The sequence below is a fragment of the Tachypleus tridentatus genome, chromosome 2, assembly GCF_004210375.1.
Source record: "Tachypleus tridentatus isolate NWPU-2018 chromosome 2, ASM421037v1, whole genome shotgun sequence".
Lineage (NCBI taxonomy): Eukaryota > Metazoa > Arthropoda > Merostomata > Xiphosura > Limulidae > Tachypleus > Tachypleus tridentatus.
The window spans coordinates 110,438,883-110,452,117 of NC_134826.1; the positions used below are offsets into that span (position 1 = coordinate 110,438,883).

The following is a 13,235-nucleotide window of genomic DNA, read 5'->3' on the forward strand; positions in this document are numbered from 1 at the left end:
AAGAAAAATTGCCTACAGGGGGCAGCACTTGGATGATAATGGCTAATCTTGTGAATGGAGGGAAGTACCTATCAGAAATATTTTCTCTATGGTAGAATTACAGCTTTCTAATTCTAAATGCAATAGTTTGTAGTAGAGTTCTGGCTAGTGATGCTACTTTTATGTGAAACAACAAAAACATCATATATAATGAATGCATTCAAAATATTAAAGTACTTGTCATATAGCAATAAGATTAAATGTTTAAGATTGTAAAGATGCAACCTGTGTGTGTGTATTTGAATTATTCATGTTCAACTACTAAAACATAATATAAAACTTAATTTAAGTGGAAAGCCTATAAAAATGAAACCACATAAAACTAATTTTTTTGTACTTTACACTCTCACCTCGGTGTGGATTCCTGTACATGGTGAGGAGACCTCTCAGGAAAGGTGCTGTTCCTTCAGTTTACCTCCTCTGGGATATAAACATCTACCCACGTATTTGCCGTGCACGGTGACCTGTAAAGAGAAGGAGAGGATCCTGGTAGTTGAGGAATCCAACCCTAACACACCACTTTGGCCTTTAATTCCTGTAGACAGGCAGCCTTGGAGTTGTCCCACTTGGGTCAGTTGGTTGGTCTACTTGGGCTAGTGTCAATCAAGTACCAGTGTTGGATGTTCTCAGCAGGTGTTGTGGACATTGTATCTGAGGCTGGTGTTTGGATATAGTGCTCACAAAACCCTGGCATTGCTGCAGTGTCCTTGTTTGACATTGTAGTGTGTCCCCTCGTTGGTGGGTGGGGTCAGTGAGCACCAAAATTTCCCTTTTTTATTATACATCCTCCAAATAAAATCTTAAATAAAATAGTGAAGAAACAGTCTATAGGTAAATGACCACATCCTGAAAATTCTGAGCAGCAATCTTCAACATCTGTAATGCCTGTTGTACCTCGTTTCCTTATCCTACGTTCTCTTTCAGACAAACCTATAGGGCAAATGTTTCCCTTTTCATTCAGAAGGAATTAGAGGGACTTGCTGGCTCTCCAATGTCAGTAAAGAAGCTTCGATCTGGTGACATATTGGTGGAAACATCCACATCTCAACACTGAACTCCTCTTGCATTCAAAGGCAATTGGGTATATACCTATTGAGGTTACACATCATGCTACTTTGAATTCATCACGAGGAGTTATTGTTAAGAGGGATTTGAAGAACATTCCAAAGTCAGAGATTCTTGCTGGTTTCTCCACTTAAGGAGTTTCTGCAGTGAGGTGCATCTCCACTGGCAAAGATGGAATTACGACGTCAACCAATATCCTCATTCTGACATTTACATCACCACATGCACTTGCCATCATCGAGGCAGGTTATCGTAATTGCAGGGTACAACCATACATTCCAAACCCTCTCATATGTTTCCAGCGTCAGTGGTTTGGTCACTCAAAGACGTCATGTCGTGGTTTCTTGACATGCACTATTTAAGGTAGCAAGTATCATGATGCTTATAAGTGTGGAACGGATCCTCATTGCATCCAATTGCCATTGCTCTCACCCATCCTACTTTCATTCTTGCCCTAAATGGTTGGATGAAAAATTTATAGTATTACTTATCCTAAGGCTTGAAAATTGCTACTCACCACTTCATCTTGGACATATGCTGCTGCATTTCATTCCACAACTACAATGGGAGTGCAGACAGATCTCTCTCTGCTTCCAAAGGAATCATTCCCATACCAAATGAAAAGTCATTTGACCTTCATGGTTAAAGTTGAATCAACTTCAACACCCATCTCTGTCCCTTACCCCACATAAGTTCCAACAAATCCCAAGATCCACTTCCTTTGGTTCCGGGTACAGGCATTTCCTAGGTTACATCTTCTCCCATCTCAAGATGCAAAACAATCATTTGTTCACATTTTCATTTACTGGAATCCCCTTCCAATTGGAAAGACCTGCCCAATTTACCCAGGGCAGAATCCATGGGGGTCGATAGACCTCCCTCGAATAAGGGCAGTAAGTAAAAAAGGTATGGTTATAAATAGAAGGGTTCTCCACCCACTTTACCTACGCGTAAATAAATGGCTACTTTGATACAATGGAACTGTCTAGGTTTACGTTCTAATCTGGATGACATCAAAACTGATTGCTTCCTACCATCCTGTATGTCTTTTCTTACAGGAAACATTTCTGAAACTTACTGATACAGTCACTTTTTGGGAGTTTTCTTTGTACAGAAATGACAGGGTGTGTGATGGACAAGTGCATGGAGGGGTGGCACTGTTTGTTGATCAGCATGTACCTACCCTGTCTTTGCCAATCGACACATCCTCGGAAGCCATAACCATCAGTGTTTCCTTTGGTTGTACCATCACTGTTTGTTCTCTCTACCTGTTGGCTGGAGAGACATATCATCTATAGAGCTACAGACTGCCCTCAATCGTTTGCTGAAGTGGACCACTGTAAACAGCTTTAACTTCTCTCTTTAAAACCGTTTGCATGCATTTTTGCAGCCAAAGGGGTATTCATCCTGATCCTGAACTCTGTATCAATGAAGTTGTGCTGCCTGTGATCCCTGAGACAAAGTTCTTGGGCTTATCTTTGACTGTAAGCTGACCTTTATACCACACATCAAGCAGCTACAAGTGAAATGTACAAGAGCACTGAACATCCTCCGTGTCCTTTCTTCTACCACTTTGGGAGTGATCGATGTTCTATCTAAAGATATGTTGTGCTCTTACTCGATCGAAATTCAACTATGGGTCACTGGTCTGTGGCTCTGTCACACCCTCAGCCTTAAAGATGCTGGGCCCCATTCATTATCAAGGACTTCAGCTCTGCACTGGGGCTTTCTGCACTTCCCCATTTCAGAGCTTATACATAGTCTCATGATCCTTCTTTGCACCTCTGCTGTTTACAACTGTCTTTACTATATGCTTCAAAACTTTGTTCCTTACCAGAGCATCCCACCTGGAGTTGTGTTTTCTTTCCTTAGTGGGCCATACCTTTCATAACAGACGATCTTCCATTTCTCCTTTTGGCCTTTGTATCCAGGTGCAGTTGGATGAATTTGGTCTGTCCTTGGATAGCATTGCTGTATCCACTGGTCAGCCCATCCCACCATGGCTTCTTACAGTCCCCAAATGTGACTTATCTTTAAGTCATCTGAGAAAAGCAGACACTCACAATTAGAAATACTGTCTGCTATTTGCTGAACATCTTTCAAACCATTCTTCCGTTCCTATTTATACAGATGGTTTAAAATCATTTGAGTGTGTGGGCTTTGCCATGGTTTGTTGTGGTTTGGTGGTTGTGTGCAGAATCCCCTCTACAGCTTCTGTGTTCACTGCTGAACTGTAAGCCATTTCTCTTGTCTTGGATCACATAGAAGCTAAGCAGTGCTCAAACTGCACTATTTATACTGACTTGCTTAGTTCTCTACTGGCCCTGAAATTGCTTTACATTAGTTTACACCCTATTCTTACCAATATTCAAAATCAACTGGCCCATGTCTGTTTAACATGTACTTCCATCCAGTTTTTCTGGATACCAAGCTATGTTGGTATTTGTGGGAACGAGCTTGCCGACACCGCAGCTAAATCTATTTGCTCTGGCACTATCACTACTGTTTCTGTTCCTTATATGGACTTATGGTCCTGTATTAAAGTCTCTGCTTTGTGTCAGCTTGCAGTTGGCTTGAAGTGAGCAACGCAAAAACACGCTTTTCCAAATAAAACCCTATATTAGTATTTGGTCATTTTGCCTCCGTAAGAATTGGAAAGAGGAAGTTGTTCTAACTAGACTATGCATTGGTCACAGTTTTTTAACTCATTGTTTTCTTTTGTCAAGGACTGATGCACCATTGTGTAATCTGTGTAATACTCAGGTCACAATAAGCCACATTTTACTTTCTTGCAGTCGTTCTGTCCCAAAGTTTGTCCATAACATTAGACATTGTTATTGGTTATGGTGACACTGTCCACCTTTAATCATTTTAATGCCATGTAAGTTGTTTTTTTTAATTTATACATCAGACCTTTCTTAATGTGACTCCTCCCTTTTAAGAAACAAAGTCCATCTAGTTTGATTTCAAATGAGAAAATGGCTGTAACATTAACTCAACCAGGACTGGAGAGGCCAACTTCAGGTGACTAATGCTACTGTTTGAACTACCTTTAGTCATCTTAGCAAGTTATTATTAAGATTTTGCTACAAGTCTTTTAAAACGTTTATTACTTTTTGAAAATGGCTGTAACGTCAAATAACTCAGAACCAGGACTGAAAAGGTCAACCTCAGGTGACTGATGGTGTTTTTGTACTTACCTATTAGTCATCCTATCGAGTCACGATAATTACAATTATGCTACAGAAAGTCCTTACAACTTGTATTATTGTAGTTTTTCTCTTAACGTTATAGACTAGATGTAGACATTGGTTTTATGCTGTTTGTTTTTTTAAACTTTGTTTTGCTTTACCTTAATTTCCTTTTATGAATTTTACTAAATATACTTTAATTTTAACTTTTTACCAGATGTTTGGTGCAGATAGCCTAGCTGCTTTTGTGCCATAAAACACTAAATCAACCAACCAACTTTACACTCGCACAAATAGTATTTCTAGTATCTCATTGCCAATTATGTTTTACTAATTCACTGTATTTTGCTCTTCTTGGTTTCCATTTTTGTTTTGCTAATACAGAGAATATTAATATCCTGCTAGTAGAATTTGGCCAGGTTTGACAAAGGAGCTTTTTTACAAGTTTGTCAGCTTCCACATTTATCCGTAATTCTGCATGGCCTGGTTCATACATCTGTGTGATGGTCTTTTTTTTAGTTGCTTTGATTTTTGCTATCCATCTAGGGACTACCTACTGAATTTTCTGCATGTATGTACATTGCAAATATTATAGAATTTGATGTACTGTCCATTTCAGTGCAATAATTCCTTTTTTAACTCCTGGTTAATATAGCTGATGAATTTCAATTGTTTAGCTGTCAAAGATTACTCAGAAGTATGTACTCAAGTGTGCATCTTCTTGGTGGATCGAAATGTCCACAAACAATGGTGATTGCTTTTCGTCAAACATGTTTGTAGTTACGTGTGCAAAACATGACTGTTGCTTTGGAATGATTGATGACCATTTGTGTGTCATTGTACAATTTGCTCGTACTTCTGATATATGGCTACATCTTTCTTCATTTCAGCTTTGTTATACATTTGTTATACACTACAGTGTTGCCAGTAAAGATTAGCACCCAACATATGGTTGGACTGTCAGTGATATATCTAGGAGTAGATAGGGCCTGTGGAAAAATTTCCCTAAACCAATGTTCATTATTAATTTGGAACCAAAATATGTAAAGCTTAAGTTTCTCCGTTTAATTAAATATAATGAATGGGGAACAAGGGTTATATTTTTTGATGTGAAAAGAAAACTTCACTTATATAGCATACGTTTCAAAACAAAAAATATCAGTATCAGCAAAAATAAACGTGCACAAGTTTAAGACAGGTTCACATGAAATTTATGAATATAAAAAGAAAAATCTTTGATCATTTTACAGAGGTGAAAGAAATAGGAAAATATTTTTAATGGTTTCATTGAAGTTCAACTGATAGACAAAAGCTTGTTCAATTGAGAGAAGTACCAGTTCATGTAATTGTTGCTGACTAATAGTGTTTTTGTAAACATTTTTTAATATGCTTAACTTTGAGAAAGACTGCTTGGCATTTATAGTCATCAGTGGCTTTCACCAGGAACATACTTTCTGTATTTTTCAATCTTTAGTCTTCTCAAAGTTCATCAAAATAACACTTCATGATTCTCAACCACTTTTTTTTGACTAGCTCCTCACTATGATCAAGGCTTCTTCTTTCAGGTCTTCAAACTGGTTTCTGTAGTTGATCATTTCATCCAAACAGACTTGAGTTTTGTAGCTTTAGCCAGATCAGCTGTTTTCAACTGAAGTGCTTTCAACAGTGAACTTATAGGCAGCAAAATCTTGCACTAGAAACTAGGAGACATATAAAATTATTTTAAAGTTTCTTAAGTGCATGGCTTCATTGCATTAACAGAATTTTGAGTAAAAATTATTTTCATGAGAGCTTTTTGAGCTTCAGAAAATTGTACTTTGAGAAAAACACTGAATCAAAATGTCCAGCCCATCTAGTTTGGTTCAGTTTTTAATAGTTTATCCTTTGAGAATTATATTCAGAAATTTAACTCAGTATGTCCCATCTTAAAATACTTAGTTCAAAACAAAATCATATGTTTGAATAATAATCTTCTATTGGTGTCACTCACCTAGCTGCTTTTATAAAAATTAATCAAGTTTCAACAATGTTCAAAAATTTGCTAATGCTTCTGTAAAAGAACCTTTTACAAATTTAGAGAACAGGCAATACTTGCACAATGTACTTCACATGCAAAAAAAAAAAAAAAAAATTCCTGAAATAAGTATATGTATTAAAATAAATGTATAATGGTAAATCTGTTACAGTTGATACCCAGTACATTTTGATTTTCCATTATAATAAAAATGGCAGTGGCTTTCAGTTGAATTATAATAATAAATTTCATACAGGTGATAATCTTTGGAAATACCCTGGGTTGTGTGCAGAATAATAGAAGAAAATGGGAATGCTTTAATGGTATAAATCAATTTGTTCCTTTTTTTTGTGTGAAAGCAATTAAATTTGTTCATTTTAAACCACATGGCTCATGTCTTTTATGACTCTTTTGCATACTGGGTCTAATTTTGCCAATTTCTTGTTTCTGTGCCCATAAAATGGGAAACTGAATCCAAGTGTAAGAGTTATTTAGTAGTCTGTCCAAAACTTGATACCAAAACGTTTTTTTTCTTTTTTAATACCTGTTTTATGTTCTTCACTTAATGTCTCATGCAAGTGTCACTGTTTATAAATCAAGCTGCAATGAATATCAATTTTGGGACTGCTCGTGTCTCTCCATTTCCTTTGTGATACACTTTTAGTCACAGTTTCCTTATATCCAAATTTCTGTCCTCCTTTGATTTGCAAACAGCCAGCATGGCTCACAACAAGCATTTTAGAGGAAAGGTGAATAACATAACTAGAACCTCTCTACTTTCAATCATAATTTGAAAATTGTGTAGTAATATTTTTCAGGAAAAGATTGACTATGCTTATTTTTTGAAATGGCCTTTAGGACTGCAGTGTCCATTTTCAACAAAATATCATTTCATTTCCTCCTTCAAAATAATTCCCTTAAAATGCATATGATCTATAGGATAGGAAGAAGATTGTATGTTTTATCAAGAATGCTGACAGAAAACACATCCATGCATTTAAAAGTACTAGGTTTACTTTTGACATTTTGCTGGTCCAAAACTGGATTCATTTTCACCACATGCTTGTTCAAATAAGTATATTTGTACTGTCTTTAATTTCCTGACTTTTCTGGTCAAGAAAGTAAGAAAAGAAACTCGTAATTTTAGGCAACTGTGACACCATTTTTTCATCTTCATTTTTGTTTTGTTTTTCATTTCTGTATAAATATTTCTTAAAAGGTACATTGCTGCTTTTATTAAGTTTATGTTAATAGAAACAAAAAAAAGTGTATGAAAGGTACCTGCTACCTGTGATCAAAACACTACACATTGTCAAACAACCAAGCTGCCATGTTCTGTGATGTTTACTGCTCATAACTATATTAGGGATGCATGAACCCATGTTACCAACTTACTAAGGTAAGATTTAACTGGACATCTTTCTTTTGTGGAATTGCTGAAAATAAAAATAAAAAAAATCCAACAAGTTTCCTTTTTTTTTTTTTCTCTCTCTAAATTTTGAAAATTATATTAAGACAAGGGCTTGCGAATCCATGGTATTTTGCCACCAACAGCACACTATTGCTAAGCCACTATGAACTGTTAATTTGAGCTAGATAGGAGTTGTGAATGTTGAAATGGACAAGCAAAAATGGTGATCCTTGAGGCAGACCAGCAGTAAATGTGATTATTAGGTTCAATGCTTCAAAACATGCCTTTTGGTAACCAGTATAGCTGTTATTCATCTTACACATATTACAATGATGCATATTCTGATTATTTTGTCAGTAAGATGGAACAGTTGGACTCTATTGTAGGCATCTTGCAAATCTAAAGCTTCTAGGTGTTCTGAGTGGCTTCAAAGCCTTCCCATATCTGTTGCAAATATAGCAGTAATGATTCAGGTTTCTCTTCTACTGACATAACCACTTAATGGCAACATTATTAGCAGTTAGACCTCAAAGATGTCTATTTCCCACTTCTTTGTCAGTAATTTTGCCAACACTACATTTAAAATGATGATTCAATGGACTTTAAAATGAAAGTGATCTTTTATGGCTTTAGGAAAGGATTTGATAAGGACATTAGTACACATGTTAGGGATGCTACCTGTTACCTAGCTACATTGATACTAACTTAAATAGGTTGTTTGTGTGGGTGTTTACTAGAAATTGAGCTATTAGCTAAAGTATCTTTTAAACTACTCCCCCATTTATATTTATTACTATTAGCAAGTTTTATTTAAAAAAATTTAATTATACAGCATCTGTGACAAAAAGGAATTCATGAGTACATAGCTTGTAAATACAAAATAAGAGAATCTGCAGTGAGGGATGCATAAATCAACCCGTATACTGACTAAAATTAAATATTCCTATTTATTAATCTAAAAAGGCCCGGCATGGCCAAGCGTGTTAAGGCGTGCAATTCGTATTCTGAGGGTCGCGGGTTCGCTTCCCTATCACGCCAAACATGCTCGCCCTTTCAGCCGTGGGGGAGTTATAATGTAATGGTCAATTTCACTATTTGTTGGTAAAAGAGTAGCCAAAGAGTTTGCAGTGGGTGATGACTAGCTGCATTCCTTTAGTCTTGCACTACTAAATTAGGGACTGCTAGCAGAGATAGCCCTTGAATAGCTTTGTGCGAAATTCAAAATCAAACAAACAAATTAATTTAAAAACATTCTGCTAGCTCGCATACATAAAATTATAAAGCGGTACTAATACACTACTCACAAAAATCACAGTGAAATGATGTTTTGATGGGGGTTTTTTCAAAATGTAAAAAAGTTTGAACAATATTAAAAATATTCTTTTTTTTTCATTACAAACATCACAAATAAACAATATAAAGCAAATTGAAAAAAAAGAAAAATTAGTGAAAAATGTCTATTTGGCTGCACAAATATTGGAAAAACAATTTACTGAAGTGAACAAATTTAATAACATAAATCTTTAGCAGCTAGTAAGTCCTCCTTTATTTATGTCTTCTCTGCTCCTGCTCTCCATATTGCTAATGATATTTTGGATGACTTGCTGGGATAAAACAGTTCATTCCTGAATAAGGGTAGCTTTCAGGTCCTGGACAGGTATAGGAGCAGGTTGTCTGTATCTAACCTTTCCTTCTAGCAAGTTCCACATGTGCTGAAATGGACTTCAACCTAGTATCTCTATCCTTCATCATGAAAACATTGTTGCTTGATCCTGGCAGTTTGAAGAAGGGAATAATACAAACTCATCTTTAACAGCAGCAGCAAAAGGGTTAACTGTTTGTAGCAGGATTTCATCCATGTAATGTTTTGCAGTCAGGGATGATCAGTCTCATTTTAGAGGTCTTATGTATCTGCATGCAGATTTTATCTTGGACCATCAGAGTGAACAATGCTGTAGACTGAATATTGCTCTCCTTTGTCTTGTGGTCCTCACACTTTGATTACTTGAAATTACATGGAATATTCTTTCATCTGCAAACTGTTAAGGGGTCCATTGCTGAAAGGCCCACTTCAACACATTGGGGGGGGTTGGTACAGGGGCTTTGACTGGTTCCTTGGACCTGCACTTAGCCTCTTCTAATTGAGCACAATACACACTGGAGCTGGAGCTCTTTCCTGAGGCTTCTAGCACTACTGATGCATTTTTAAGGATTAAATTCTGCAGGTTTTTGTTCCTTTAGTGTGCATGTATCTTTCTGTTACCATATTCTCCCAGTATTTTCTTGCATGGTCTGTATCTGTACCACAATACAATTTACTGGTCACAAATTGTGGCATTTCCCATGATGTGTGCCACTTTACTCTGATTGCAGTTTTCCTGAAGCAGTGTTGTAGCTTTTCAAAATTCAATATTAGTAAAAAAAAAATTCTTAAACCTAGCATTATCTCAATTGTAAATGTATTTCTTAATCTGTCAGGACTGAAACTAGTCTTTCACTATGCAAAATTTGGGTCATTTCTCAGAAAGGCCTATTATATAAAGAATCATTGGTGCATAGACTTGCAACCCATACATAGGATTAATAAAATCCACTACAATAAGGATGCTAACTTTTAAGAAAAATTAATAATTTAAACATAACTTAGAAATTTAAACAAACCTCATCATTTTATGAATTGTTTGAGTAGTATATAATTGCTGAGAAAGGGCAGAATATGTGACAAGTTTGCTTGGTTTCCTTTTTCTCCTTCTCCATACAATAGATAGCACAGACAGCTAGTTGGGTACCTTTATGCTGAATCATAAAACAAACAAAATTTATTTTAAATATAGAAAGCATTATAAAATCTAAATTACCCTTCTCATGATGGACAAACAAGACATTGTTGCATCACTCTTTCCCCCTGCTAGTACAGCAGTAAGTCTATGAATTTACAACACTAAAATCAGGAATTCAATTCCCCTTGGTAGGCGTAGAAGATAGCCTAATGTAGTTTTGCTATAAGAAAAATGCACATACATCACTCTTTCCATAACCTTTATTATTTATTACTTATTTTATGTATCCAGTCACTTCAGTTACCACAAAAAAGTCTTAAACTATTAAAACAAAAACATTTCAGATGTTAATCACAGTAATAACTCGGACAATATTTATAATTGTGTTTTTACTAAATATAAGTTTGTATTTTTATTTTCATATTAGTAATAATTAAATTTCAACAAGATCAAATAGTTCTTAATTAGTTTGATATATTTAAGTTAAAATGTATAATGAAGTTAACTTATGAACAAGTTAAATGGTTTTAAAGCATTCTGTTTTGACACTGAAGGATCTGATTTCATTAGACTTTATAAAAGATCTTATTTTCCATGGAAGACTTCATGAAAGCATTTATTAAAATGCTAAAGTGTTCAAGTACAATGGAACTAGATAGCTTCTTTTTTAAGTGTTAGCAATTTTAGCTTGAAATAGTCTTATATCTCCAGATCCCCTCCATAGGATTAGCATGTTTTGCATGCTGATTATGTTGCACACAGTTTGTTCGCTTTTTATCCTGCAAATTAATACCATACCTTTTAAACATTCTGCATTTTAGTTTTATATACTTTTTTAACACACATAAGCCACATTTGAGATTGTGTATAATGAAATGGTGATAGGAGAATATTTAAAAAACTTGTACTATTTGATCAGAGTTACTGCTAAATAACTGTTTCAAAAATGAAAAAGAATCTGTCTGAAAAGATAATGCATTGAAGTAACTTTTGTTTTTACTTTTCTAAACATCTTTAGTTATTTTGAATTTAAAAAAATCTGTTAGAGAAAGGAATATTGATCAGCTATTCATTTTCAGAGGGTAATTTTGCCAGTTAATTAATTAAACACAGTTGAACAGTTTTAACTGTTGTTTAGATTTTAACTGTATCTGAATTTTCTTAGATTGCATATTTTTTACTGGCTTGGGATCATTAGCAGATGGTTAGGGCATTCAACTCGTAACCTTAGGGTCACTGCTTCAAATCCTGTCGCACCAAACATACTCACCTTTTTAGCCCTGTGGCATTATAATGTGATGGTCAATCTCACTATTTATTGCTGAAAGAGTAGCCTCAGAGTTGGTGGTGTGTGGTGTTAACTAGCTGCCTTTCATCTAGTCTTAGACTGCTAAATTAAGGATAGCTAATTCAGGTAAATCTCATGTAGCTTTGCAAGAAATTCAAAACTAATCATTAGCAAGCAGAATATTTACTAATAGTTTGCATTCAGTGTAAGGCAGCTAACTGAAAATATAATAAATTGAGATAAAAATATTTACAGATTTTTTTTTCATGTGAGTTGTGTGTTTCTCAAAAAATTAGGCTAGTATGAACAAATGACAAAAATTTAGAGTAATGTTACAAATGTAGCTATAGCAGAATATTCATTTTCATATTAAAAAATGAATACAAGAACACCTTGTTTCATATTTCTGAAAGTGTTTTCCAGTAGCTATTGTTTTTAATATTACTAATGCTAGCAGTTTCTAAATTTGGTTTGAGCAATGTTTCATAATTTAAATAAATAACATAACTTATGTTTTTAGGGAGTGTATTAAGCTAACTCAAGATGATATTGTGAACCTTAGGACTACAGCAGATGGCTTTTCAATTAACACTCAGGTATGTTAATAGCCTTGAACAATAATAGATATCTTGTGTACATGTTGTATATCTACATTCTGATTTCCCAATGTTTAACTAATAGAAATTTTAGGGAAGTATAAAATATATTTTGCTATACTGTAAAATAAAAAAATTAATGGATTGTATAAAGTATATAAGCTTTTTCCTTACAGAAATGACAGGATCAACAGAAATTAGAAATCATAACGTATTTTGGAGTAGCATCTTGTTATTTTTGCTGTATGTACTGACTTTGCAAGACTTGTACTGTAAAGTTACCAGTTTTGGTGAAAGAATTAAGAAATAAGTGAATTGCAGCATTGACAGAGAAAATTAAACTTCATGGTTTGCTCTAGAAATAAGAATAGACCGTATTTAATACTCTTGTTAAACTTGCATAGCAGTTCATAAAGCAATCATAACAGTAGAATGATATTATGGTTTTCTTTAGTTTCCAGTACAGATAACCATGGGCATCCACAGAAATATTTTAAGAGGGGAAGGATCAATTTTTACAGTGTGAGTCAACAGACTAATGTGTTACATTGTTGGAATATTAACATAAATTTACAGTTTAATATAAATAAATGAAAATGTAGTTGAAACCTTTTACATATATAAGAGCTACAACTACCTCTTCTTGCCCCATCTTAAAGGGATCCATGCAAATAATCTATTGTTGTGGTCTTTAACTTAATGTTGGTGCCACTTTCCTTAAGCAGTGTAGGATGAGCTTCTGCTGATAGAACAATGTAATTAAGTATTAGGGTCTGTCGTAGTGTTTGTCTTGTGAAGGGGTTCATGAAGAAATAAAGATACCCATTCATGTTTCAAAATTAAGTCAGTCA

The 13,235-nt window shown here is 34.8% G+C and overlaps 1 protein-coding gene across 10 annotated transcripts in view; it reads left to right on the forward strand.

Annotated features, from left to right (window-relative positions):
• Positions 1–13,235, forward strand: part of LOC143244829 (rho family-interacting cell polarization regulator 2-like) — a 110,090-nt gene that overhangs the window by 38,737 nt on the left and 58,118 nt on the right. For all 10 annotated transcript variants that reach the window (XM_076490215.1, XM_076490211.1, XM_076490209.1 and 7 more), the window contains exon 4: positions 12,309–12,384. In XM_076490215.1, coding sequence (XP_076346330.1) covers positions 12,309–12,384 — 76 coding nt within the window. The remainder of the gene's footprint in view (positions 1–12,308; positions 12,385–13,235) is intronic.